Genomic DNA, 25,567 nt, shown 5'->3' with positions numbered 1-25,567 from the left:
ATAAATGCACTTTTCGACGATATTTTAATTTTCCAAGTTTCACCTGTATATGCTTACTTCCTTTCTCATTTTATCCTTGTGACAACCCTGCGAGGTTGGAGAGGCTGAGAGATCATTGTTGCTCCTTCACTCCCTACCAGGTTGGCAATGGGAGGTGTGATTGACAAGCAGCTACATAACGAATGAACTACTAGGCTATGGGTTCCTTCTATGGCCTTTCAGGCATCCTTTTTAGTCTCATTCATGATTCTTTGGGTTCCTAATGCTTTTGGGAGTGGTCACGTATGACCCCACCCATACAGTGATAACATACTAGCATTGCGGAAGTGTCGCAGAGCGAACGGAAACAGAATAATTCCACCACCAGTGCTTCATTACTGTGTGAAGAACACGTTGCAGAAAACACCAAAAGTTTAATGCTTGATTTTATCTAGATCTTGCCAGATTGAATGCAATCTAAAAAAACAGACCTGTCCCATGTAGGAACTCATTTCAAGCACCTATGGATGGCACAGTGTTTACACAATTAGCAACTGAGATAATGACTTTTTGAAGTAAATTGCAGGCAAGTAAATTTGCATTGGGAACCTGTTGCTGGGGGGCAGAGGGGCTTTAAACCTTTGCTTCTTGCAAACGTTCAAACCCTTAAACCTTTGTCTCTGGTTGGAAATGAAGCAGTATGGCCACCCCAAACTTTTTGCAAGTGTGGATTGTATGAAAAACAGAAGTGTGTATGACTTCCGTTAATAGCACTGTGAACACAAATGTATACAAATTGTGATAAAAAGGCTGGGGCGAGACCAGACTGAGAAACATGGAAATCTTAGAATCAAAGAATTGTAGAGTTGCAAGGGACCACAAAGATTCTAGACCAACCCCCTGCAGTGCAGGAATCTTAAACCCATGGTGCTGAGATTAAGAGTCTTATGCTCTACCAATGGAGCTGTTATTCCTGTAGCAACAGCAGCAACAAAATTGGTCTTTGTGCTCTTTAAACAGGTCATGAGGAGATACTCTTGCCCCTACCTCGGTAGAGTTTTTTAATACCAGATCCGGTGGATCGCTGAGCACCCCCTTAGTGCGCAATGGAGAAATCTCAGCAGAAAGACCGGAAAAACCCCAAATCCTCTAAACAAGATGCCCAGCCTGTTGAACAGAAACTTGACACCAGTAACCGAGGGCTGAAGAAAGTGAGCAACAAGACAGTGATAACAGGAGGTGCTGGCTATTTTGGCTTTACCCTTGGCCGTGCCCTTGCCAAATCAGGAACTAGTGTAATTCTCTATGACATTAAGCAACCTATCTGGGAAATTCCAAAAGGAGTAGTACTCGTACAGGTATTTATAATTTATTATTATGATCTTAACACCCCACTTTTCCATAAGCAAAACATCATTTAGAGAGAGATTATTATCTTTTTGTAGCCCTACCTCAGCAAGGTTGGGTACCTCTGGCTAGCAAACCTTAATTAAGACTTTTCAGGCCTCCCCAATTGGTCTGCAAGGCAATTTCCCCAACCCAGACCCACCTGCTGTCGGGTGTAAGGCAGGTAAAGTGTGCTTGTGGGGGAAGGGTTTGCAAGCAACAGTGATCATTGACACTTGCCCCAGTCGGGGGTGGGGTAGGTGACTATGATATCTGCACGATCGGGGAGGGGGGTGTCCAATCCTGGCTGTTTTGAACTTTCCAAGGATCAGGAAAACCCTCATTTAAAGGGGAGGAAAGGTCCAGGACAACACTATGGGGTGGGCAGGACAACCTGTGGCTATGCCTAGATCAGGCATCCCCAAACTGCGGCCCTCCGGATGTTTTGGCCTGCAACTCCCATGATCCCTAGCTAACAGGACCAGTGGTCGGGGAAGATGGGAATTGTGGTCCAAAACATCTGGAGGGCCGAAGTTTGGGGATGCCTGGCCTAGATTAATGAGACAGGCAAGTGCAAATCCAGAGTTTTCTGGTATGGACAAACGCTCTCTCTTTCTACACAGACATCTGTTGGATTTGCTTTGCATTCTTTCCATCAGAGGGATGGATGGCGTGTGAGGCCTCCTCCAACTCTTTGCAGAGTATTGTCTCATGACCCTTTGCAATGACAGAGAATATCTGCACGATCCTTGCCCTCTCTTCCCTGTTGCTAGTGACCTTAGAGTGTGTATCTTGGCTTCTCAGCATCCTTTGTTGTCTGTTGCTTGGGGGGGGGAACGTTGCTGACCCCCCCCCCAGCGCCCCACTCAGGAGTATGTGATCTCTGTGTTCTAGGCAGACGTGAGGCACTATGACCAGCTATATGCAGCCTGCGAAGGGGCAGACTGTGTCGTTCACGCAGCCGCGTACGGAATGTCAGGAATAGAACAAGTGAGTCGGCTTCTCTTCATCTTGAGTTTCTGCAAGGAATCAACCCCTTTTATGTGGCTTTTCCAGATTTTCAGGAAAAAAATTTCCCGCTGTCCTAAATCAAATGGAGATCTGTTGGTAGTTTTTTCCAGGGTCCGCCCCTTTCAAAAAGGAAAATAAAACACACTAGACTCCCAGGCAAAGAAGCCCTGAGTGGATACAGACAGTGGATAGAAGTCTGGGATAGCTCAGTCTGTAGAGCATGAGACTCTTAATCTCAGGGCCATGGGTCCAATCCCAACATTTGGCAAAAGAATCCTGCATTGCAGGGGTTTGGACTAGATGGCCCTCTGTCAAGGAGCTGTCAGGTGAGCACAGGTCATCCACAAGTCAGGAAAGAACTTGAGACACAGAATGCAATTAGCATTTAATTCACAGAAAGGACCCTCCCCCCCCCCCGATCACTCAGCCCTCTTGCATCGAGCATCTCCCTGATGGACACTTCTGCACACTGGCTCCCTGTGTCCCACCACCACTGTCCTGGGTCTAAGTTGTCATCTTCTGTGTCCTCCCTGGGGGTCTCTCAGACGGGCGGGTCCCAACATTCTTCCTCGTCCAGCCACACCCTGACACCCTCGTGGTCCCTTCCAATTCTATGATTCTTTGAAAAAAGATGCCTGAGTGCTGCTAAATTAGATCACAGACATTCCCATAAGCAAACGCAACAGTAAGAATATGTACATTTTTAAAGAAGAGAAATGTTTTACATTGTACCGAGAGGGGTGCTTAAGTAAATTATCATTTGTTGTTCCACATACACATACACTTTTGGCCCCACCCATAAACATGTGACCTCTGGAGGACTATAAAAGATTCCCTATGCTTGATTTCACCCAAGACTAACTAGCAGTTCTCCAGGGTCTTGGGCAAAGACTCTTTCCCATCACTTGTGGTCGGAACCTTCTAACTGAAGATGCCAGGGATCGGACCTGGGACCTTCGGCAGGTACACGGCCTCTGAGCAATGGCCCTTCTTGACCGCTTTTTTCAGATAATTTGTGTGTGTGTGCAAAAGTCAACTTTTACAAGCTGGCCTTCTTGCCGCCTAGGGAGCAAGCCAGGCCAATTCTGCAGAGAATGAAACAAGCTAAAGCAATTCATTTTGCTTTGATTGCAGCAGCTGGTGCGACATTAAACCTCTTCCTGCTTTTCCTAGTTGCACAGGAGACATATTCGGTCTGTCAACGTCGGAGGAACCGGGGTCGTCATTGAAGGTGAGTACTGCCTCAGTGCTTTGTTTCGGATGAGCCCGGGCTGAGGATCATCGATGGTCAGCGTTGTTTACATACCACGTCTCCCACAAATAAATCTGTGCTCAAAAGCAGTTTGCACAAAAGCCAGTCTAAATACAATGATAAAGAATAATAATACAGTGGAACCTCAGGTTGTGGACGTAATCCGTGATGGAGTCATGTCTACAACCCGCAGCGTTCGCTTCCCGCAGCTGCGCATGCGCGTGACGCAATTTGGCGTTTCTGTGCATGCGCAAACGGCGAAACCTGGAAGTAACCCTTTCCGGTACTTCCGGGTTTCCCGCAGTACACAAACTGAAAACGTGCAACCCGGATCGTCTGTAACCCGAGGTACCACTGTACTGTAGTAGTAATTTATGATTTATATGCTGTCCATCTGACTGGGTTGCCCCAGCTGCTCTGGGCAGCTTCCAACACATTAAAACATAGTAAGACCTAAGACATTCAAAACTTTCCTATACAGAGCTGCCTTCAGATGTCTTCTGACAGTCAGATGGTTGTTTATTTCCTTAACGTCTTGTGGGAGGGCATTCCACAGGACAGGCGCCACTACCCAGAAGGCCCTCTGCCTGGTTCCCTGTAGCCTCACTTCTCACTATGAGGGAACTGCCAGAAGGCCCTCGGAGCTGGACCTCAGCGTCCGGGTTGAACAATGGTGGTGGAGACGCTCCTTCAGGTATACAGGGCCAAAGCGGTCTAAGGTTTTAAAGGTCAGCACAGACACTTTGAATTGTGCTCGGAAAAGTACTGGGAACTAATGTAGATCCTTCAGGACTGGTGGTATAGGGTCCCGGTGGCTACTCCCAGTCATCAGTCTGGGAGCTGCATTTTGTCTTAGTTGTGGTTTCTGAGCCACCTTCAAAGGTAGCCCCACGTAGAACATATTGCAGTAGTCCAAGCGGGAGCTAACTAGAGCATGGCAAGACAGTGTGTAGGGAGGTAGGGTCTCAGCCTGCATACCAGATGGAGCTGGTAAGTGTGCATGCACACGAAAGCTCATACCAATAACAAACTTAGTTGGTCTCTAAGGTGCTACTAGAAAGAATTTTTTTATTTTGCCCTGGACAAAGAACACAATAAGACAAATAATATAACTGCAACTTGATGCAAAAAAACCAAGAATCAACAATTAATAATTAATTTAGCAAGGATAAACATTTAAGAAGTAAGTATACGGCTTACTAATAGTTCAAGCTAAAGTATTCATTGAGCAATTCCCTTCTGGAGGCTCCTCGGGCTGGAAGGTGGAGCGAAACCAATCACCTCCTGATAGCAACCCCAGAGTCCCACCCCCCACGGTTCTTTCTCTTGAAAGAGATCCCTTTTGAAGGCTCCTAGGGCAGGAGGATGCTGTAATGTGAGCTGGGCAGAATCATTTGTTGGCTGCTGTTGCTCGCAAGCATCCTGAGCCCTTTCCCTCCATTTGCCCCCTTCCCTCAATGAAGTACTTTGTGATTCCTATGTCTCTGCAGTCTGCAAGCGACGAAGCGTCTCCAGGCTGGTCTACACAAGCAGCATCAACGTGGTGTTTGGCGGGAAAAACCTTTTTGACGTCGACGAGCAGAGTGCGCCTTATTTTCCTTTAGCAGAGGTATTGGGGCTGCTCCCCTTTCTTAGCATTTGGCTGCAACCGATGGTGCGGGTGGCAAGAGAGAGGAGGGCCGAGTGTTTTTAAATAACCTCCCCGCAACACAAGGGAAATTATGTGGGTTTTTCCCCAGCCTGTTGCTTTGGATCCAAAGCGTAGGGGTGGATCCAAAGAACTGGCGGAGGCTGGTCTATTAGCCCTCGGTCTGCCCTCACCCCCACCTCCACCTCCCTGCCTTCTTGCTTAGAAGCTCAAAGGTAAAGTATGGTACTTTAGGGGCAGTGATGGCCAGTAACGTGGGTGGTTTTAAAAGAGGATTAGACAAATTCCCAGAGGATCAGGCTATCAAGGGCTATTAGCCATAATGGCTCGGCTCTGCCTCCACGGTCAGAGGTAGCAATGCTTCTGAATACCATTTTCTGGAAACCAGAGGAAGGGAGAGGGTTCTTGTGCTTGGGTCCTGCTTGTAGGTTTCCCACAAGCACCTGCTTGGCCACCGTGAGAACAGGATGCTGGTCTAGATGGGCCATTGGCCTGATCCAGAAGGGCTCTTCTTAGTGTTAGCATATTCAATTCTGTCCACTGCCCAGCTGCATGTGAGACAGGCTGATTGTTTGGATGTGTGATTGCTGTACTTTCCCACACAGGAAAGCCGCGCGGCCCTGCTTCTAGGGGGGGGGGCAACTGCCCCACTGCCCCGCACTGGGTACGCCCATGCAGGGGTTGGTTGGATGGGAGGAAAATGGATGCTTGCGCATTCGGCTGCCTAACAGCGTCCGCAATCACCCAAGAGATTGCAGCAGCAGAGAGAAGGAAAAAGAGCTCTTCCATTGTCTGGAGAGGTGGCTTCCCAGTTTGCATGGAGAAGCCGTTTTCAACGGAGCCCAGTGATAGAAGCGTGCAGTTGGATTGAGGCAGCGCTGGGTGTTGAAAGTGTCCAGGGAACCAATTTTGCTCCAAGCGCAACCACCCTTGTGCTACCTGCTACAACACTGCCACCAACTCTTGCTCCTGCTACTTCATCTCTAGACTTAGGTAACCACTAGAGACCCTGGGGCACGCTGGGATTCAGAACAGCCCCATTTTTCTCTCCGTATGATCCCTGTAGGGTTACACCCCATGCTTTGGGGAAATTGAATCCCATCTTCTCGCAGGTCTGTTAGGAGTAAGACACGTGGAATTCTTTTCACACCACATCACTTTCCCTACTGCTGTCCCATACTCCTTTCTGTAGGACAGACTGACCCCCTCCCCACATTATTTTCACTCTTAAAAAATAATAATGTTATTACAGTACAGTCTTGGGTACAGTATATCCTAAGGGAGCAAGTGTTCCCCAGATTCAGGGCAGCCAGAAATAAACCCCTCCCATCCATCTTTCTAAGTTGGCACATAGAGGTGTTCTGTGTGGTCCTCCTGCATTTGTGGAAGACCCTCTGCTGGGGATTTACCCATAACCCCGTGGTAAGACTTGGAGCTGTGATTAAAATCTCATGATATGGGCTGTTCTTTGGCACCTGGGATGTAGATGGTGACTGACTGAGTGGGAGAAAAACGTATTACTTGTTCAAGTACGTCTGTTGGCTTACACGCTTTGATATTTGCTAAATAATCCAAAACTAATTAATTTGATTTCTTTTTTAGCAACTGAATGAGTATTCCAGAACCAAATCAGTTGCAGAACAGATGGTTCTAGGAGCAAACGGAGTGTCCTTAGCAGGTACTTTTCTGTGATCTTAGCCTGTGATTTTATTGTATCTTTCGTGACCCCCAGAGTCAAGCATTTAGGTTCAGACTCAAGAGGCTCCAGCTATGAAGTTATTCCAGGTTCAAAGCTCTGGCCCTGCTCTTGGAGACTGGGAGACCGCAGAGCCTGGGGTTGGCAGGCAGGAGTCCGCAGAGGACACTCCCATACCACCAGGGCCTATAGGCTCAGAGCCAGGCCCTCCATGGACACCTGCCCTTGAATCTGAAGAAGCCAGTGCCTCCCATTGCACCTCACTGGTCCAGCTGTATAGGGAGGGATGCTCATCTTCAGGATAGAAGGTTGCCCCTTTAAGACTCCAAAGCTATCCATCAGAGGAGCCTAGAAGTGAGGGGGGGGGAGATATGCTGAAACCCCTGGCCTCTATTGTCCCATGTGGTACAGCATCAGCCCTAAACATGGCAGTTTCTTCGATCGACATGTTCGGAATCAGCCAGCGGCTTCTTGTCCTGTTTCCTAGGAGGTGGCAAGCTGCACACCTGTGCTCTTCGACCGCCTGGCATCTATGGGCCGGAAGAACAAAGGCATCTGCCCCGGCTAGCCGTACGTATTGTGACTTGCTCAGAACACTTTCCTGTGGATGAGGGGGGAAACACTACCATATGAACCTACCTGGACCCCGAGATCATCTTCTGAGGCCCTCCTTCGTGTGCCTCCTCCTCAAGAGGTTCGGAGGGTGGCAACACAAGTACGGGGCCTTCTCTGCAGTGGCTCCCCGTCTGTGGAATGCTCTCCCCAGGGAAGTTCGCCTGGCGCCTTCATTATACACCTTTTTTACCAGGCCTTTGGTTGATCAGATCTACATCCTATGCCCTTTTAAAATGTAGGGTTTTTATGGGGGAGGGGCTATTGGGTTGTTGTTTTTATTTTTATTAGGTATTTTGTGGTTTTATATCTTGATTTTATTCTGTGAACTCCCCTGAGGCCCCTGGGTATAGGGCCTGGGTATACATTCAAATAATAATAATAATAATAATAATAATAATAATAATAATACCACCATGGGATGAGACCAGTCATCCACACAATGGAAAGCCATGCAAGGAAAGGTTGAAACAGCTAGATATGTTTGGCATGGAGGTGAGAAGACCGAGAGTGGGGTGGGGGAAATGATAGATAGGGCTCCTCGAACGCAAGAAGGGTTGGCGCATTGAGAAGAGCAAATACATGCCCTGGGTTTACTCTACTTGTAACTGGCAATGTTATGCTTCAATCACACCTTCCAACAGTTGAATATTCAAAGAGGGATGTATATCTGCACATTTGGGGGACCAGAGACCCGGATGAACTGGGTTCATGTCAAGAATCTCGTGCAAGCTCACATCCTCGCCATGGACGCTCTCACTCCTGAGAAGAACTATATAGCTGTGAGTATATCGTTACATGTGCTCCAGTTTTTCAGGCGCCGAACCTTCTGGGGATGTGCAGAGCATTTCCTTGGCATCAGGCATCTGGAAGGCTGTGGCATTTTTGGGATAATTGATTTACTAAGCAGCTTTTCGGCAGACGTTGCTCGGTAATGCTAAGAAACCCACAAAAACACCAGTGTGGTTTGAAATCAGTGGTTAACATCAGTGCAGCATCAAAAGTCCACCATGTTGATTCAAAATGGCTTCCAGGTGTATCCAAACATAGATGAAAACCTGCTCTTTGCTCTCATGCAAAATTTGGCTATAGTATCTTGGGAGGTGTCCAATTCCCTAGAAAGCAGATGTTCCAATATATATATATTAAATTTATTATATGGCTCACTGCTACAACTAATTTCTCCCATGAACTTTCCCTGACCCTGAGGTAATAATCTGAGATTCTTCTCTGTAGCCCACCTCCAAGGAAGGTCTGAAGTGTGGGGATAAGAGAGCAGGACCTTTCTATAGCATCCCGCTATTTATGGAATGCTCTCCCAAGGGAGGCCCACCTGGAGCCACCAATTTGGCGCCAGGCAAAGCACAGGCATTTGGATAAAGGTAAAGGTAAAGGGACCCCTGACCATTAGGTCCAGTCGTGACTGACTCTGGGGTTGCGGCGCTCATCTCGCTAAGGGAGGCGCCCGGCGTACAGCTTCCAGGTCATGTGGCCAGCATGACTAAGCCGCTAGGCTCAGTGGCTTAGCCCACAGCGCCACCCGTGTCCCCACATTTGGATAGCACCAGCGAAATGACGTTGCACTGTTAAATCTGTTTTTGATATGTTTTGCCTGAGTTTATTGCTTTTTTATTGGGTTTTTCCCCGAGCACAATTCAGAGTGTTGGTGCTGACCTTTAAAGCCCTAAACGGCCTCGGTCCAGTATACCTGAAGGAGTGTCTCCATCCCCATCATTCTGCCCGGACACTGAGGTCCAGCGCCGAGGGCCTTCTGGCGGTTCCCTCACTGCGAGAAGCAAAGCTACAGGGAACCAGGCAGAGGGCCTTCTCGGTAGTGGCACCCTCCCTGTGGAACACCCTCCCATCAGAGGTCAGAGAGATAAACAACTACCTGACATTTAGAAAATACCTAAAGGCAGCCTTGTTTAGGGAAGTTTTTAATCTGTGATATTTGATGTATTTTGATGTTTGTTGGAAGCCACCCAGAGTGGCAGGGGAAGCCCAGCCAGATGGGCGGGGTATAAATAATAAATTGTTGTTGTTGTTGTTTTGTTTTGGTGGGCAATCAATTTAATGCACCTAAACCTTCGGAGCTCCCAGGAAATGATACAGTTCTCAGTTGAGCACAAAAGGTGTTCAGGTAGGTTATTTTCCTTCCTAAGGCTGCAGGCAAAGTGTACATGTAAAGTTTGTGGTTTCCCCTCAGCAAAAATGGATGAATGAATGAAGTGAAGTTCCAGCAACAGGTGGGTAGCTGCGTTGACAATGTCTGCCTTGCATGATCGTTGGCCATGCTGGCTGGGTCTGAGGAGAGTTTAATGTCCAACAATGTCTGTATGGCCACAAGTTCCCCATGTCTGATCTCTTTCCCCTGTGTTCTTTGTAGGATGGCCAGGCATATTTTGTCCACGATGGCGAGAAGGTCAACATTATAGAGTGGTTAACCCCACTGGTGAGTGCAAGAGCTGTTTGGTATAGACACAATTGTGCTCTAAAACCTCTTAAGCTTATTGGCTGTGGTGGTTGTGTGACGGATGGGAGCGCGAGTCCAGTATCATCTGGCCGGCTTCAGTTTCTCCATTTCTTTTGTAATGTGCCTTGAGTCTCATATGGCCTGATGTGATGCAATAATTAATAAAGGCAGCTGTATAGTGTTTTTTTGGGGGATCAGGTGAATATAGGGGGGGACCCCTTTACAAACCATATATTATTATGTATAATGCAGCACACCTTTGCTGAGTATTTTACCAGTGAAAATTTCCAGACACAGAAGTTTTTTGTAAGAAATTCAATAACAGGAGTTTTAATTTGTTTTGGTCTTATTTGACTGCGATTTTAACCTTCTCTGTATTTTAAATTATGGTTGTAATCTATGAGCGTTTCATTGTTTCATCTTTTTCGTAAACCGCTTTGAGGTTTTCCTACAATCAAACGGTACAGAAATGTTATGGAATGGATCGCATAGATCAATAAATGAAGAGCTGCATCCAAAACTGTCTGGATTCAGTATTTCAATGTTTCTTTCAGTTTAAAGCATTGGGTCACAAGAAGCCATGGATACGTGTTCCTATTCTTTTTGCTTATTATTCAGGTAAAATATTTCCAGTTGTTTGCTCAACAGTTGTTTGGGGTTTGCTTGTTTTTACAGTAGTTTAGACAAAACCTTGGGTTTGCACTCGGTGTGAACCAGGAATTTTATCTTGCAACAAACCATGGCTTGAGAAGCTGGCTTGTTGAACCGGCCATTGTGGTAAACCATAATGCTTAAACTGAGATGTTTGGAAGCAGAAGCTAAACTCTGCAGAAATCCTTCTCCCAATCACAAAAGATATGAGTTTCTGAAGCTTGTCAGCCATTGTTTAGCGTCATGTGCAGATGAGCCCATCTCAACTGAGACCTGAGGGGGCAGAGGTTAATGTTTTCCAACCCTGATGTTGTTCCATAAAAAATAGCATTCTCCGTACACACATACCCCTGGCCACAACTGCATTGCCTTGTGGGAAGGATGGGGAAAAGTTTCTGTGGGGAAGTTCACTCCTATGCAGGTGTTGAGGAGGGGAGGATTTTTGATCAGGACAACAGCACGTGAAGAGAAGGATCAGCCTTGCACAGCACGGCCTCAGCCCAAAGTGACAACTGTTCTGAAACCCAAATGTTACATATTTAATTTAATGTATAATTTAACCCAAACTTTTTGGAGCTGCGGTCACAGGGAATCTTATTAAGGAGACAAATAACAATCCTGATGCCAGAGAAGAGTTAAATTGCAGCTCTTTTTAGCAATACAGTGGTCCCTCGACTTACGAAGTACTCGACTTACGCAATTTCGAGTTACGAATGAAAAAAAATGGCCGCACACTTACGTTTTTTTTTGACATCCGAAAGGAAAACCGTTGCGGTTTAGATGGGGTTTTCTCGACTTACGAATTTTAGATGTGGTTTACTCGACTTGCGATTTTTTCTGTTTCCAATGCATTCCTCTGGGAAACCACTTTTTTCGACCTACAAATTTTTCGACCTATGAATGTGCATTCGGAACGGATTAAATTCGTAAGTCGAGGGACCACTGTATAAACAAATAAGTTGCTAAGGTTCGACTTGAGAAATGCAGTCTGGGCTCAGCGGCAGAGTGTGTATTTGCGTGCGGAAGGTCCCTGGGTTCAATCCCTGGTATCTGCAGGCAGGTATTGGAAATACGTCTGTCTGAATGGAGCATTGCTGCCTGTCTGTACTGAGCTAGACAGACCCAAGCATTTGACTCACAGCTTTGTGCATGCGCTGCTATTTCAAGTGACCATTGTATTTATCAAGTGCTTTTTTTTCTTTGTACAGCTGTGGCAATGGAACACATGCACCACGTGCTCGTGCCCATTGTTGAAATCACACCTTTGGTCACCAGAAATGAGGTAACGCATGTCTACGTTATTACGTACTGGGTTTGTTTCATAGAACCAGGAGTGTAGAGTTGGAAGGGACTGTGAGGGTCATCTACTCCAACCCCCTGCAATGCAGGAATCTTTTGCCCAACATGGGGCTCAAACCCACAATACTGAGATTAAGAGTCTCATGCTCTACTAACTGAGCCATTTGTTGTAGTAATTTATACCCTACCCTTCAAGCAAATTACCAGGGCGGATTACAAAATAGAAAAGCACAAGAAAACAAACTTAAAAACATACCAAAAGCCCTTGTAGTGCAGAGGGAGCTTTGCAATCTGGCTGGCTGGCTTTTGTCCTGCACAAAGAGCCCATTTTACAGGTGGAGAAATCTCCCAGGTCACACCCCAACATTCTAACCATTGCGCCACACTTCTTCCCCTTCTAATTTTTCTTTCGTCTTTTCTCTGTTGTTATTCTTGGCTTGCATGACATACATCTGATGTTCTTGATGAATTGGCATGCTGCCATATATATATATTGTTGTTGTTCATGTTGGCTATGATACCGCCCTTGAATCTCTGAGGCAAAGGCTCTGGGACATATCACATAGTGATCTCCAATCTCAATCTCATGTGGCCCATCAGCAGAAGGAATCCACTATGGGTTCGATTTCCAGACACCTGCATATCTTAGAAATTTGTCTGTACCAACATACTGGCGTCTTTTCACCAAAGCCAGATTAAATGTATTTCCATCAGAAGTGTTAAACGGCAGACTGAGAGGTATCCCTTATCAAAACAGGATCTGTGTGTGCTCTCAGGATGTCAACTGCATGAGGCATATTTTATTGCATTGCAGACAATATGATCAAGCGAGGGAACTATTGATTAAACCACTATTGGCAAATCGGCCGGGTCAATCTGAAGCCTACTATATTAAATGTTTTCTGGATGACAAGTCCAATGATATCACAGTGGCCGTGGCAAAGTTTCTATTAGTAGTCATACAAATCAAAGATCAACATACCCATGACTAAACAAAAAACCATTTGGTCTCTCTTCCCTGGGGGGTTGTCTATATGAGTCTGTATTTTATTCTGTATCTATGTTATGGGTCGTTGGACCGCAATAAAGATTATTATTATTAAAATAAACTATTGTGCTTTTAAAAAAGAGGGTTCAGCAGAGTCGTGGGTGAGAAAGCTATCACTGGCTACATACCACAATAGCTATGTCCTGCCTCCATTGGACGCCTCTTAATATCACCTGCTGGGTGTCGCAAGTGGGGAGAGGGCTGTTCTTCTCAGCTCCTGCTTCTGGGCTTGCCAAGGGCATCTGGTTGGCCACGACGAGAACAGGATGCCAAGACTAGGTTGGCCTTTGACCCTTACCTTCCAAGTCCCGGACTGCAGAATCCGGGACTGGAAGCCGCGTGACACCGGAAGTTGCGTCAACGCAACTTCCGGTGTCGCTTTGCCCTTCTATGGGCACCAAAAATGGCCGAAGCCAGCTTCGAAAGTGGCGTCTATGCATGTCCGGAAGTGCGTAGACACAACTTCCGGTGTCACTCTGCCCATCTATGGGCACAAACAATGGCTGCCGCCGACACTGGAAGTCGCATCTACGCACTTCCGGACATGCGTAGACGCAACTTTCGAAGCCGCTGGCGGCCATTTTGGGTGCCCATGGAAGGGCAAATCAGAAAAAAAGAGAAAATAACGGAGAAAAAACGGGAGACGAAGTGATACGGGGGACCGCTGGAAAACGGTAAGCAAAAACGGGGTACTTGGCAGCTATGCTTTTGACCTGATGCAGCCGGTGCCTTATTAGGTTCTTACGAAAAGCATCATTGTAAACGTGTGATGGAAACGATGATGGGATGAAGGGAATTGTGCTGCAGCGACATCTGGAGGGCATTGAATCTGGGAAGCCCACCCCAGAACAGGCACTCTCCGTTGTCATTTGCTTTCATGCTGTTTTAAAACCATTTTTAAAAGAAATCCAACTCCTTTGCTTTCGCTTCGCAGGTGTGCAACATTGCTTACACGAACACATTCAAAATAGATAAAGCCCGGCAACAGCTTGGCTACACTCCAAAAAAGTACTCGTTTGCCGACTGCGTGGATCATTTTTTGAAAACCAGGCCCCGCAAGAAGAGTTATTTCATGTTCAAATGCTTCGTGGTGATAGCCCTGTTCATTGCCCTGATCGTCCTGGCAGTTTACCGCCAAGAGGTTTTCGAGTTTGTTCACGAGAGCTGGGAAAAATATCGGCATCTCGTCGTGCGATAAACCAGCCGTTCTCAGGCACAGGGTTGGCCGGGGGAACATTGCCCTTGGATTGCATGGTCTGTTTTTCTTAGCTCTAAAGTAGTAGGCAGGTACATTAAGAGGAATAAGAAACATACAAGGAAATCGTCCAGTGGCGGCTAACGAACAGAAAGCCAAAATGGTCACCAAAAATCACACTCAGGAGACTAGCACAAGGGGAGAGGGTGTTGTTTTTATACCAGCGGCGTCTGCCTTCAGTTGGTTCCTCGTTTTTTTTGTCAAACTGAAGAAGTGGGGGGGGGGGCTTTCAAAGGCTGCGTACAAATAATCTTCCACAGACACATCAGGATGGCCTCTTGCCTCTCCAGGTGATGCTGAGAAACGGGGCCGACGAAAGTGAGGAGATCCGGGAGAACAGTGCCAAGAGCGAACCATTTTGCACAGCACCGGATGTCTCTCGCCAACTTTGTGGCATGAGCTGAAAATAAAAGCACACCTGAAAACCTGTGTGTGTTTCTCCAAGAGCCAAAGCGGACAAAACTGGCTTGTGGAAAAGCAGGTCCACTGGTCTCGCCATCTATATACAGTGGTACCTCTACTTACGAAGAACTCTACATACGAATGATTCTACTTACGAACGGAGCTCCGTCCGCCATCTTGGATGCGGTTTAGATAGGATTTTTTCTACTTACGAATTTTTAGATAGGGTTGCTTCGACTTACGATTTTTTTTCTCCCAATGCATTCCTATGGGATTCGACTTACAATATTTTTTTTACTTACGAATGTGTGTTCAGAACGCATTAAATTCGTAAGTAGAGGTACCACTGTATATAAAAATGTAGAACGTGCGTGTTTGTTATTCCACACCTTTCTCCACAACCGCTTGCCCGATCGCCCTCAACTTTGCCCACAACATCAGAGTGACATGTGGGGGTGTAACCATCCACTTACATTGACCAGATGACACACCTAGCACAGGTAGAAACCTGGATTTCTGTACAAAAAAGTGCTCCCTCCAGTGGACATCCGGGGAAGCTGGGAAATAGAAGGCAGAAGAAGTTGCAACACAGCGCCCTCTAGTGGCGGCTACACTGGTACTACAGCTAGAAAACCTTGGCCCTCTATCGGAGGCTACACTGGTACTGCAGCTACTAGGCCAAATGGAGGCTCACCTTTACGGACTAGGCTGAATGGAGGCTCACCTTTACAGACTAGGCCAAATGGAGGTGGGGGCTCACCTGGGTGTGGGTTGGGGGCAGGAGGGGACGGGATAGGTCATGGATTGGGACAGGGTGGGAGGAATCACAGGGATGAGCCACAGTAACGCGTGGCCTGGCCAGCTAGTGTTTACATATAATATGTGGTTGGAGAAGGCGGTGGTCTGTCCTTTACATGAGAATAAGCACACTTGAGGGCAGGGGAAGGTTTCTCTGTGTTGTTTGAAAAGGGATGGGGGGGAACCTGTGGCCTTCGAAATTTCATTGGACTCCAACTTCCATTGGCCCTGTGATGTCGTGAATTGAGCATAATGGAAGGCGAGAGGTGGGGGGTGGGGGCAGGCCGAATTTTGGCCTTTCCCAAGGTGAAATTTGAAAGACCAAAGACAATACATGGAGGTTGATGTTCCAACACCACCTGGAAGGCATTACAGTGCCCTCTGGTGTAAAGAGGGGAGCGCATCTGCCTCAACCATCTATTCTTGTTTCTTTTTATGTGTTGGCTCCTTCAGTTTTGATAGCGGGTTAATTTATAAGCCCCGCCTTTCAAGAATCCAGGTCCTCCCCAGCATTAAATGCAACATTTAATAATGCTTCACTACCGCACTTGGTCTAATCATCAAAAATACAGCATGAACTGAGACCAGGCCACACCATCTCATCCCTTAGCCATAGTCTGTTTCCATTAAGTCAAGGTAAAATATTAGGGTTTCAAAATATATTGGGATGGGGCCTGCCTAATGCTGTGTGTGTTAGCATTGCCCAATTGTGGGGCCACCGCCCAAAAGGCTCTGGCCGATGTGTATGTCAGCTGAACTCCCTTTCCTGGTGGGCATCTGAACAAGGCTTTGGACCTGAACAACTCCAGGTCTGGAGTTACGGACAGGCTTCTATGGATGTAGGTGAGCCTTTAATTTCAAGGTCACTGCCAGTATTTTAAAATGGGCCTGGAAGTGCACTGGTAACCAATGCAACTGGTACAATATTAGTGTAATATGCCTTGCCTGCCTGGTTCAGGGTATTAACTTGGTACTGCAGTACCTTCAATTTAATGTTGGAGGGGCTATTCTTGGTTTTAAAACACCGTATTTACCATATTTTTCCGTGTATAAGACTAGGTTTTCCCCCTAAAAATAATGTCAAAAAATAGGGGGGCGTCTTATACTCTGGGCCATTTCCCTTCATTTTCTTAAATCTGAGTCCCCCAAAATAGGGGGCGTCTTATATATGGGGGCATCTTATAGACGGAAAAATACGATACTTGAATGTAATGCGCTTTTTTTTCTTTTTCTTTTTTTTGCCAAATTACGTTGCGAAAATTAGGGTACACATTAGATTTGATGGCACCAGTCAGCAAATACTTATTTGGTTTCAAGGTTTTTGAAAATTCGATGGCACATTCAATTTGCGTAAATACAGTAGGTGTGATTGGGTAGGATGTGGCAAATCCATAAATTGGATTGTGTTCCATTGAACTAACAATCTTATGGTATACTAGCTGGCCAGGCCACGCATTGCTGTGGCTCATCCCTGTGATTCCCCCCACCCTCTCCCGACCCATGACCTATCTCGTCCCCTCCTGCCCCCAACCCACAGGCAGGCGAGTCCCCACCTCCATTCGGCCTATAAAGGCGAGCCTCCATTCGGCCTAGTAGCTGCAGTACCAGTGTAGCCTCCAATAGAGGGCCAAGGTTTTCTAGCTGTGTTCCTTCGACGTCCACTGGAAGGTGCTATTTTTCCCATAAAATGTTGTTTTTACCTGTGATAGGTATCACATTTCTTTAATGTAAGTTCATAGGAACCTCCACACAGTGGAATGGAACGTTGTCTCCAAATTTGAACGGAATCGTTCAAGCGATTTCTGAGAAAGGTGCTGTGTCACCTACATGCACCCTTTACATTTACTGTATATATATATACAGTATAGATAATTGTAGAGTTTGAAGGGACCCTGAGGGCCATCCAGTCCAACCCCCCTGCAATACAGAAACATTGCCTCCTGCTGTCCTTAGGTGAGCTCGAATTCAAGTAAGGATTACTCCCTTACTCCCAAGTAGGGATGGGTGGGGAAATTCGTTTCAGTTTACATTCAAAGATGGATTTATCAAAATCACCCTTTCCGAAGCAATACAAAATTCATGGATTGTATTCAGGGAAACTGATTGCAAAAATGTGTGCATTAGTCAAACCCTCATATGAACAAAAAGCTGTATTTTTAGGAGAAATTTGCACCAAAATCCTTAAGTTTTTTTTTTAAAAAATTAAATAAGAAATTGCTGTAGAAATAAGGAGAACTGAAGACTGGGGAAATGAGCAACGGAGAGAGTCGAAAGTGACAACCGAAATGGGCATGTCGTTCCATTCCTACATGGTTTTGCAGTTCGTATATATTTAGTTCACCGTCTTTCCTTCTTCTCCCCATTGAATACCCGTGGTTTTTGTCTAGGACGGTAATGAATGGGCTGATAACAGAAAGCTTTACCTGCACGTCAGGCCTGTTTTAGAGAACAGCTAGAGCTGCGAGACAGAACGGTATTTTCAGTCCCCAGGGGGAAACAACGAAATAAAAAGCTAAGTATAAAAGAGAATTTCACCCGGCAGTCTTGCGAGTGTGTGTCTCCCAACTGCATTTCTTAAGAAGAATGCAGGTATCTGAAGAAGTGTGCATGCACGCGAAAGCTCATACCAATGACAAACTTAGTTGGTCTCTAAGGTGCTACTGGAAGGATTTATTATTATTATTTTGCATTCCTTAAGGGCATTGCAGTGATCGAAATTGAATTGCAAGCGCAGCTCATCACGATCCCGAAACCCGCCCTAGCTAGAGAGAGAAACCGGGAATTTGAAGAGCAGCAAAATCTTTCAAGATTACCTTTCCAATCCAAATAAGATTTCGGGTGGATGAGAGAGAAGGGGGGAAAAAAGATATATATTGGCAGCGGTGGGATTCGAACCCACGCCATCGAAATGACTGGAGCCTAAATCCAGCGCCTTAGACCACTCGGCCACGCTACCATCCGATTGCAGAGAGGCTCTGAACGGCATATAAGGGACGTCGGGAAAGTCTTGCAGAGCTATTTCCAGCTTCCTGTCTTTTCCCCCTTCCCCGTTCATTGCAAAAGGGAAGAAGGAGCTTCGCAGCAAAAATTCCCCTCCAAATCTTTGTTGCCCGCCGCCGCCCTTCCTGCCAGATAAAATGGTTTCCCCGCTGCTCCGAGCAGAAAAGCAAAAAAGGAACCAGCCTGCGGACTCATCGCACTGCCATGTCCTGCCGGTTGCGGATTTATTTAAATAAGTGAGCAAGGAAATAAAACGCGAGCTCTCCGACACGGTTTGCTCGCAGTCCCCGCTCCGAAAGTTGTTTTTTTTTTAAAAAAAAAAAGGCCTGGAGATTAGGATTGCTCTGCGTTAACTGCGCCCTAGAAGGCAACCCCAGACGCCCAAAAATACATTAAATAATGGCGTCCCTCGCACCGAACTGCAAACGTGGACCTGATTATTGCAAGGGATGCTGTTGTTCCATATTGTGGGCACGGGGTGGCGCTGGTGCTCCAGCATTTTCCTCCCGGGTCGCAGAGTTAAGAGAAAAACGTCCTAGACTGAGACTATCATTTGCTTCATCCTATTTTCTTGCCCCCTAGTTGCCATAATTCCCAGAAGCTTTCATGTGTTAGATAAAATGGGAACCAAGGAAAGGACAGTGCTACTCTTATTTCCCCCCACTTCTCCAAATATGCATGCAAGCATATTGCAGTTTGCATTTACCCCCATACAAATGGGTGGGTCTTTATTCTCTCTTCCCCCCTCCAAATTTCCTGGGGTGGATGAGGGTGAACAATTGAGGCTATATGCCATGGGCAGGCAAACAAAGGCCCCGGGGCCGGATCCGACCCAATTGCCTTCTCAATCCGGCCCCGGACAGTCCGGGAATCAACATGTTTTTACATGAGTAGAATGTGTCCTTTTATTTAAAATGCATCTCAGGGTTATTTGTGGGGCATAGGAATTCGTTCACCCCCCCCAAAAAAAATATAGTCTGGTCCCCCACAAGGTCTGAGGGAACAGTGGACTGGCCCACTGCTGAAAAAGTTTGCTGGCCCCTGCTATATATGTCCAGATAATAACAGTTGTACTAGCATGTATGAATAAATTGTTGGTTTGCTACAGTCAGAGACCAACAGGATTAAATGCACAATTAAAGCCATCCATTTCCTTAAAACAGTTTAAAACAGATATATGAAAATATGCTCGCTTGCTCTTTCTTAAATGAAGCAGGCAAGACAAAATTATCCTCATCTGCACTAAACTCAGAAGCTTATTTATTTATTTATTCATTTAAAAGCTTCAGCAAAACAACACCGATCTACAGAAGATTAGGATATTCCTGAGAGATTTCTTAATGGGGGAGAATCAGCACACTATGCATTTAAAGCACAGAACAAAAAAAACCCTGTAGAGTTGGAAGGATCCCGAGGGTCATCTAGTCCAACCCCCTGCAATGCTGGAATCGCAGCTAAACAATTCCTGATAGAGGATGGCCATTCAACCTCTGTTTAAAAACCTCCAATGAAACCCTTGCACCCACAATAAAATACTTCTGGGAACTGTATAGACTTTCTGGGTGCTGGAAATTGTAGCTCTGGGGAGGAGTAAACTACAGTTCCCTAGGATTCTTTGACCGGGAATGTGTTTTAAAGGCACATTTCCATACCCAAGTATAAGGACATGACCAACAGATTCTACTCCTCCACATTTGAAGCACACTTGCTCTCTCAAATAATTCCGGGTGGTGTGGTTGGTTAAGGGTTGGTGAGGGGGGTGAAACTATAGTTCCCAGAATTCTTTGAAAGAACGCGCTCTGAATGTGCTTTAAAGGTGTGGTGTATACACGACAGAGGGGAAATGGACATTAGCCAATCGGAAGAGAGTGAGGGTGATAAAGGAAGAAGATGACAGTTTAACTGGCAGATAGGGCCTGGCTAGCGAAAGAGCAAGAGGTGCTTAAGGGTCTGTCTGGCAGGATAAAGCTTTTATAATTTCCTGAGGAAAATGACCTAGAAAGGGGCTAGAGGCAAATTAAAAGCAGATAGTCGTTCTATTATTATTATTATTAATAATAATAATCTATTTTTCCCTGACAGGAACTCAAAGCGGCTAGGAAGCAATAGATTTAACAGCAGTTGTTCTGTTGTGGGGAATTATAAGTGAAGCTCTTGTTTATAGTACCTGAAACAGTGTTTCTGACAGAAAATGAGCACTCATTCATGAAACTATAGTCCGCTATCTCATGAAAAACATCAAAGCGGTTTACAACAAAAGCACACAAAAACCGCACAGTAAAAACAAAAATGTCTGAAAGTGTGTGGGAGGGGGACCCACATCAGTCAACTATTGTGGAAAAGTTGTATTCTTAACTTCCTGACTAGGCCACTGTCTAAAGGTAAAGGGTAAAGGGACCCCTGACCATTAGGTCCAGTCGTGACCGACTCTGGGGTTGCGCGCTCATCTCGCATTATTGGCCGAGGGAGCCGGTGTATAGCTTCCAGGTCATGTGGCCAGCATGACAAAGCCGCTTCTGGCGAACCAGAGCAGCACACGGAAACGCCGTTTACCTTCCCGCTGTAGCGGTTCCTATTTATCTACTTGCATTTTGACGTGCTTTCGAACTGCTAGGTTGGCAGGAGCTGGGACCAAGCAACGGGAGCTCACCCCGTCACAGGGATTCGAACCGCCGACCTTCTGATCAGCAAGCCCTAGGCTCAGTGGTTTAACCACAGCGCCACCTGGGTCCCAGGCCACTGTCTAGTTTTATTTTATTTATTTTTAAAAAATTATTGAACAAATTTAAAATAATACATTATCTTTTCACATTGTCAATTACATTTTCCCCCTCCCCCCCTCCCCAAGACTTCCCTCAGCTCCCCGCCCCCCGGTTTTATTTTCACATTCTTTTCTCTGCATGTTATCAAATTGTACATATCTTCTTTACCTTGTCTACCTTATGTTCTACTAATCAATTGTGGGTATTTATTCAAAACCTGCCAAGGAGTCCAGTTCATTTTGTTGTCTCAAGTAATTTGTAAAAAGTTGCCATTCTTCTTTAAATTCACGGTTGCCCTTCTCTCGCAGTTTATATGTTAACTTTGCCAGTTCCGCATAACTCATCACTTTTTCTTGCCATTGTTCTTTCGTAGGGATTTCCTCAGACTTCCATACCTGTGCCAACAAGGCTCTCACCGCTGTTGTAGCAGAGGCTGTCTAGTTTTATCCCTCACCGGGTGTTAATAAAATTACAATTGTCATAAAATAAATCATTTTTTTAAGGCAGTTATTCAGGCATCCCCAAACTGCGGCCCTCCAGATGTTTTGGCCTACAACTCTCATGATCCCTAGCTAACAGGACCAGTGGTCAGGGATGATGGGAATTGTAGTCCAAAACATCTGGAGGGCCGAAGTTTGGGGATGCCTGCAGTTATTGTTGCCATCTGTGCCTCAGCTTCAATTTGCACCTGGTTCAAATTGGTCATGAGGAACCCCAACATCAAAGAGTCCTCGCTGCGGAATTATATCCTGCTCTACCACATAAACTTATTTATTTATTACATTTATACCCCACCTTTCATTCAGGGACCTCAAGGGGGCTAACATATTACCACCACCATCCCCGGCTTGACCCTCATAACAGCCCTGTGAGGCATGGGCATAGCCAAAGGGGGGGAGGGGGCAGCTGTACCCCTACATCAATACAAATACAGTAAATGCAAATTTTAGGTCCCCCCCCCCCCAACAAAGATCCTGGCCATGCCCCTGGTGCGAGGTAGGCTAGGATGAGCGAGAGTGACTGCCCCAACAGGGCTACAGGGCCAGATTTTAGGTTTGATGAAGCCCTAGGTAATTGGGCCGTTTATATCTCCAGCTGTCCTTTGTCAACAACAAATTGTCACTGTTTTTTGTGTTCAATATACAGTGGTACCTGGGGTTAAGAACTTAATTCATTCTGGAGGTCCACTGTATGCTATACATATAGTAATTTATGGACCTAATAGGTATCTAAAGCCATTTTGCACATGCAGGATGTAGGCACCCTACATATAGAAATGAGCAAACCGGTGATATTTTAGGGAGCAGACTAGCAGGCAGGGCCCATTACTTACATCGAAGGAGCCTACACAACACAAAACACTGTTGCTGTATGTAGGTTTTATTTCATTTGTTTTTTATCTTATATTTCGAAAATGTACATCCAGGTTTTTTTTTTCTTTACATTTTTGGGGCCCCCAAGAGAATGGGGCCCTAAGCTATAGCTTGTTTAGTTTATACGTAAATCTGGCACTGCAAGTCCAGCACGCTAACCATTAGGCCACAATGTGGAATACCCGGTTTCCTCGGTTGCTACTGACAGGGCGCGGCGACCAGGGCTGCAACCACCCTAGACTGTGCGGCCACCACGCTACCCAGTTCTGACGAGGCACCTCGCCCTCGCCTCGCGCTTTAAACGCGCGCTCGGTGCGCTTTAAACCCCGTCTGCAAGCGGACGCCCAGAAGCCCCGCCTGGCTCTGCTTCTCGGCTTGGAGAGCCGCCTCTTCTCTCCTTCCCTCCCTCCTGCTCCAGCCCGGGGTGAGAACAAGGCGCGCCGTCGGATCCGTCGCTGCGTAGGGAGAGTTCAGCAGGGAGGCTGCAGTCGCCGCGCTCCGGAACGTGCTCGGTGCGCCCCAGTCCCGTCCCCGGGGGAAGCAGCAGCAGCAGCCGGCGCGCGCGGCTCTTGCACGTCGTCGCCTCTGCTCCTGGCACGCGTGCAAAAGCCTGGCCCGCCTCTCTGGAGGCGAGTAGCTGGGCCGTCCTTCTGCAGAAGAGAGAGTGAGAGGGGTTGGCGAGGTGGAAAGCAAGCAGGAACCTTCGTTATTTTGCAGAGGTTGTGGATCTGGGTGGAAAGGTAGGCCCGGGGCTTGCAATTGATCCTGTGGTTTGTTTGGGGTGGGCAAAGCAAGGAAAAGCGTTGGTATTGGCCTCGTGTATATTTGTGTGGGTTTAGGTCAGCTTGCGTGCATAGGGGACGCTTGTGTTTGCAAGGCCGCCTTAGCTGCCTTTGCAGACGGCCCAAAGCTCTGGCTAGCGGCTATCGTGGCAGCCCGGGGAGGTTTCTCTTCCTGCCCCTCCTTAGGAGCGGTCAATGCAAGTAGCGCCCGGGCTGACCCTCCTGCCATCCTTCCCTCCCATCTTCTTTTGCTGACACGTCTGAATTCCTGGGAGCGTCCGCGCTGCTGACCTCAGTGTTGGCGACTGGGGTGTAGGTAAGGTTGCATCAACACAGAACTGTGCTCTGTGTGACGGTGGGAGTTGCGAGCGGCCGTGTGGACAGAAACAACCGTCTATTGTGTTCCTGGCTGCACAGTGGGCATTTTGTTTTATTTGCCTCTCGTGATTCGTTCTGTCGTTCATCGGGATCGGAAAGGATTTAGGTGAGATTGCTCGTGTGTATGTTGGGCTTTTGTATTTATTTTCTGAGATCATGATTAACTAGTGAGTGTTTCTATGAACCCATCTCCAGTGCATTGTCCTTTAATGAGAACAGATGCGGGGTGGGGGTGGGGGAGGACAGCTCCCCCAGAGCAGCTGTTGGTTGAATATGTCTCCTGATTTGTTTGCAGGGAGGTTAGACGAAGTTGGCTGTTTGTTGAGCGTCTGTCCTCATCTGTTTGTGGGGAGGTCTGATGAGAATGCATCAAGCGTTATCCCACGCTTTCCAGTGAACGTAAGAACCTGCCTTATACTGAGTCAGAAAATTGATCCATCTAGTTCAGTATTATCTCCACTGACAGGCAAGGGATACCCCTAGCTCTCTTTATTGGAAGAACTGATCTTTTGGGGGAAGCTGATATCTCTTGTACGAGATCACCAATTTTAATTGCACAATTCGAATTTGCTGCTGCAAAGTGATTGAATTGCACCCGAAAATAGGAAGAGTTTGGAAACACCTTTGGTTGCATGTGTCCTTCTGTAGAGTTGTTGGGTTCTCTTTTACTTCAGAGCTGACTGAACACCATATTTGGTTAGGGGAAGGAATTCTGTCCCCGATTAGACCGCAATCCTATGCACAACAACTCAGAAGTAAGACCCATCGAATTAGGAAAGCAGTTATAGGATTGCCGCTTTACAGCACAATCCTAGGCACTTAAAAACAAGTCCCAATGTGTTCAGTGGGGTTAGTCCCAGGTAAGTGTGAGCAGGATAGCAGCCTTAGTTATATTGTTTTGAAATTAATATACTGTATACTGCTTTATTCAGCTATGCATCCTGGTGGTTGACTGGCGATCCTCGACTACTTGTTCTGTTTAAAGGAAGGGATTTTCTCTTGTGGCTGAGAATGTGCTTTGCATATGGAAGGTCCCAGGATTTTACCCTCGGCATTTCTAGGTATGAATGGGAGTGAGCCTGGACAGTTGTTGGCAGTTGGTTTAGACAGCACCGAGTTAGATGGCACTAGTGGTCTGATTTGATACCCTGGACTGATCTGTGAGGAATACTGATACTTTGCTTCAGGGATGGGCCCAATTCTCACGTATCACCAAACCATGGCTAAGTGTGAACCGGTGAGTGTGTGAATGCACAAAGCAAAAACTGTTGCTGCTTTCAACCTCCGCCTCTCCTGCTGCTGCTACCGGTACACGATCTGTAGATAAGCCATGGTTTGGTATAGCGTTGTATCCAAACCTGGGCTTGTGGGTTGTCTCGCTCCCAACAAACCACAAACTCTGACCAAGATTTGTTCTTGGGGGAGACAAACCATGAGCCTAGGGTTGGAGGTAATCATAAGCCGAACTATGGCTGAACTCCACGTAATGCTTCTTCTTCTTCTTCTTTGGCGATCACTCGTAGCCGAGTAAGATTGTCTTCCGTAGACACGGTTTTAACAATGAGTCCGTAAGTGACTGTGGAGGCCAATTCTGGATCCACACCTCCTTCCACAGTGGGGACATTGGTTTCCGGGCGGGAGTTGATCACGGTTTGGATTTGCCAAGCGCGCCTTCCTCTTAGCACGTTTCTCCCTTGCGTCCTGAGTTCGAGTGTCTTCAAAGCCCATGACACCTTTCGTAAAGGCTGTTCTCCAGTTGGAG

At 46.6% G+C, this 25,567-nt stretch overlaps 2 protein-coding genes and 1 non-coding gene across 15 annotated transcripts in view; 2 read left to right on the top strand and 1 right to left on the bottom strand.

Moving 5' to 3' along the window:
* The first annotated feature begins 999 nt into the window (after positions 1-999).
* Positions 1,000-14,731, top strand: SDR42E2 (short chain dehydrogenase/reductase family 42E, member 2). Its single transcript, XM_035131624.2, has 11 exons — positions 1,000-1,337; positions 2,260-2,355; positions 3,550-3,607; positions 5,119-5,237; positions 6,879-6,954; positions 7,460-7,542; positions 8,229-8,366; positions 9,971-10,036; positions 10,612-10,675; positions 11,917-11,990; positions 13,990-14,731. The coding sequence occupies exons 1-11, from the start codon at positions 1,086-1,088 to the stop codon at positions 14,251-14,253; spliced, it is 1,290 nt and encodes a 429-aa protein (XP_034987515.1). The 5' UTR covers positions 1,000-1,085; the 3' UTR covers positions 14,254-14,731.
* Positions 14,732-18,384: 3,653 nt separating this feature from the next.
* On the bottom strand, positions 18,385-18,466 carry TRNAL-UAG (transfer RNA leucine (anticodon UAG)). Its single transcript has one exon. It is a non-coding gene; the product is annotated as a tRNA-Leu (tRNA).
* A 4,589-nt stretch (positions 18,467-23,055) lies between these two features.
* Positions 23,056-25,567, top strand: part of EEF2K (eukaryotic elongation factor 2 kinase) — a 45,015-nt gene continuing 42,503 nt past the window's right edge. For 2 of the 13 annotated variants that reach the window (XM_088656686.1, XM_088656681.1), the window contains exons 1-2: positions 23,301-23,385; positions 24,101-24,204. The gene's annotated coding sequence lies outside the window, so the exon portion shown is untranslated. Of the gene's footprint in view, positions 23,386-23,563; positions 23,912-24,100; positions 24,205-25,567 lie in introns of those variants that run through there. The other 11 variants (XM_088656683.1, XM_035132082.3, XM_060282576.2 and 8 more) reach the window with 10 other exon arrangements.

The sequence above is a fragment of the Zootoca vivipara genome, chromosome 13, assembly GCF_965207765.1.
Source record: "Zootoca vivipara chromosome 13, rZooViv2.hap1.1, whole genome shotgun sequence".
NCBI classification, from domain to species: Eukaryota; Metazoa; Chordata; class Lepidosauria; order Squamata; family Lacertidae; genus Zootoca; species Zootoca vivipara.
Note: the sequence above shows the minus strand (reverse complement) of the source record. Positions and strands in the feature narration are given on the sequence as shown.